General features: G+C 36.1%; 1 protein-coding gene across 1 annotated transcript in view; it reads right to left on the minus strand.

Annotated features, from left to right (window-relative positions):
- LOC106463450 (neurogenic protein big brain-like) overlaps window positions 1-3,064 on the minus strand; it is a 47,824-nt gene that overhangs the window by 3,284 nt on the left and 41,476 nt on the right. The window contains exon 3 of the mRNA XM_022390941.1: window positions 1,728-1,808. Within this exon, the coding sequence (XP_022246649.1) occupies window positions 1,728-1,808 (81 nt within the window). The remainder of the gene's footprint in view (window positions 1-1,727; window positions 1,809-3,064) is intronic.

The raw sequence follows: 3,064 nt of genomic DNA on the forward strand, positions 1-3,064 counted from the left end.
CATTTTGATATCTAACAGCGTGGTCTCTAACCAGTTTCTCTCCAGTTTGATATCTAACAGCGTCGTCTCTAACCAGCTTTTATCCATTTTGATATCTAACAGCGTGGTCTCTAACCAGTTTCTCTCCAGTTTGATATCTAACAGCGTCGTCTCTAACCAGCTTTTATCCATTTTGGTATCTAACAGCGTCGTCTCTAACCAGCTTTTATCCATTTTGGTATCTAACAGCGTGGTCTCTAACCACTTTCTCTCCAGTTTGATATCTTAACTTCACGGAACTTGCCTAATATATATATATAACCAGCTCCGTCTTTTCTTTAAAACGTAAAGCAGTTGTGAATTTTCTGCACGATCTGTTTTACAGAACCTTCCACTAACATCCGATTAAAGCTATCATTCAACTAGATGGAACATTTTTTTAGATCTTGTTTAATGAGTGAATATGTTTCTACTGTTCTGCGTTAAGCTGGTGTTGTTTTAGCACAAAGCTACTTAATAGGCCATCTGCGCTTTGTGGGGAATCGAACTCTGGATGTAAGTCCATAAACTTACCGCAGACCCACTGATGGTACTTATGAATAAATTACACTTTGTGTTACTTCGATTTCCCTAAAACTTTTAAAACAGTTGTCATAGTCATAATGTTTACTATTCATCAAAGTGAAAAAATTTTCATCCCGCCATAGGAACTTTCATCATATGAATATTTTATACTATATGTGCATAGTTATCCCTAATTTTCAACTAATAAGCTAGAGAGAAGGCGGCTAGTCATCAGCACACATCACCAATTCGTGGGTTACTCTTGTCTGACCAGAAAAATGAGATTTGACTGTCACTTTTGTAGTACACACGTGACCCCCAAAGTATGGAGATATTTGTTTGGGGCAACAGGACGCGAATCATGAACCCTCGAATTCACAGGCACGCTAACCCCAAGGCCAGGGCCAGGCCTTACCTTCTTGAAAACACTCATAATACCAACAGAACCTCAATGGGTTTGCCTAAAGGTTCACTAAGAGTAGGTGATGCCCATATCTAGTTTGTGTTAGGCTTAACATCTTTCTTCTAACATCCGATCCCATGACTATTGTTCAATGTCGCTGTTTCTAAGTGGAGCTTTTTGGTTTTGACATTGAACTCCAGACGACTTATGTAATGTCATATGCCAACTTATGTGATAAACTCCTTAGTGGATTACTTCTTTGAAAGAATCCTCTCGAGGATTTCGCATAGTTACTCCATGGTGTCCATGGTGTTTGCTCTTGTGACACTTCTTAATTTCATTGGCTGTTGTTTTTTTTTTCTGTCGTATTGCTTTATTTATATTACGTATCAAATACTAAAAAATAAATACTCTTAACTTGTACAAATAAACTTAACTACACTATCATGAACTGGTTGTGGTCTGTTGGTTAGCGTGCCGGGCTGCAGATCGAAAAGTTTAAGGTAACCGCTGCGCTGAAACTAAACATGCTTCGCACTTTCAGTTTTGGGAAAGTTATAAGAGTGACAGTCAATCCCGTTATTTGGTTCAAAGTCGAACAAAGCTATAGTGTCGCTGAACGAAAAATAAGAATGGCTAAAACTGACGATGTCGTTCAAGTTGAACATATAAATAGCTAGCTTAGTTTTTAAAAGTTTGTACTTCGCGGAAAAGAACCAACAAGTAGTTGAACTTAAGCTTGACCCTTGCTACTTCTTCAGGTTATCTAATTAAAACTCACCCAATGCTGGTGCCACTTGTTCATCACAAATGCAGGACCAAGAGAACGGGCTGGATTTAGTGATGCTCCGCTTGCCGGCAGCTAAAAATAAAATAAATATATTAACCGTTTTCTTACTTCGTCACGTTGTAACAGACACACATATAGAACTTAATACAATAAATACATAATATAACACTGATAGCTTAAACAGAAGTTAATGGTGATGATTTCAACGGAATTTGATACTTATAATATAAAATTTAATACATATAAGTTAAACTTGTAACGTATGTGAACTTTATATGATAGGTAACTGTCTTTCTTTTCGTTATCACAACATTATTATTGCGAATATTTACACCGTTATGCTGCCGAAACTTAGCTATACAAACTCCAGACAAAGATTCACAATATACTTTATGAATAATGGATTCAGTAAGGTTCAAACGAGTGAGTTCGTGCACGATGGTGTTTATATGGTCGCCAAATACTTTTACTGTCTAAACGAAGACTTTATATTGAAAAATGTTACGCCTAGTTTTGTACATCATTGTTCAATGAAATTAAAGAAAAGATTACAAAACCAACAAGTTTCTTTTTTTTGGAAGATGACGTTTCGAGCTGGCGCTCTTCGTCATATCGTAAGGCTTAATTAAAAGCTCGATAAGTCAACTTCCAGAAATAAGAATATATATATATATATAGCTTGACGATTTTTATAGCCTATTCTTTAATTTCTGTGTTTTTGTCATCTGTGCGGTTAACTATGTTTACGTCATTGTTCAATGCCACGCCCACTTTAGTGTTTTATTGTTCAATGCCACGCCCACTAAGTGGTTTATTGTTCAATGCCACGCCCAGTTTAGTGATTTATTGTTCAATGCCACACCCACTTTAGTGATTTATTGTTCAATGCCACAGCCACTTTAGTGGTTTATTGTTCAATGTCACACCCACTTGAGTGGTTTATTGTTCAATGCCAAGCACAGCTTGTCTAGCTTTAGATAACTCTTTCACTGTCCTGTTTCTAGATGAGTAACTCTTTCAGAGCCAGACTTGTTTTTAGATACACAATAAAAACAAAAAAATACAAGATTTGATATTTCGCTACTTAGCTGTAATTTAAAACAGGTAAACTGTGGTAGATACTTATAGCTTCTCCTGTACATTTTAAAACATACACGAGGAGAATGATATCTGTAATAAATATGATATTAATGCTCCTCCCCTACATTTTAAAACATACCAGAGGAAAATGATATCTGTAATAAATGTGTCATTAATGCTCCTCCCCTACATTTTAAAACATACCAGAGGAAAATGATATCTGTAATAAATGTGTCATTAATGCTCCT

This window comes from Limulus polyphemus, unplaced genomic scaffold (assembly GCF_000517525.1).
Source record: "Limulus polyphemus unplaced genomic scaffold, Limulus_polyphemus-2.1.2 Scaffold1411, whole genome shotgun sequence".
NCBI classification, from domain to species: Eukaryota; Metazoa; Arthropoda; class Merostomata; order Xiphosura; family Limulidae; genus Limulus; species Limulus polyphemus.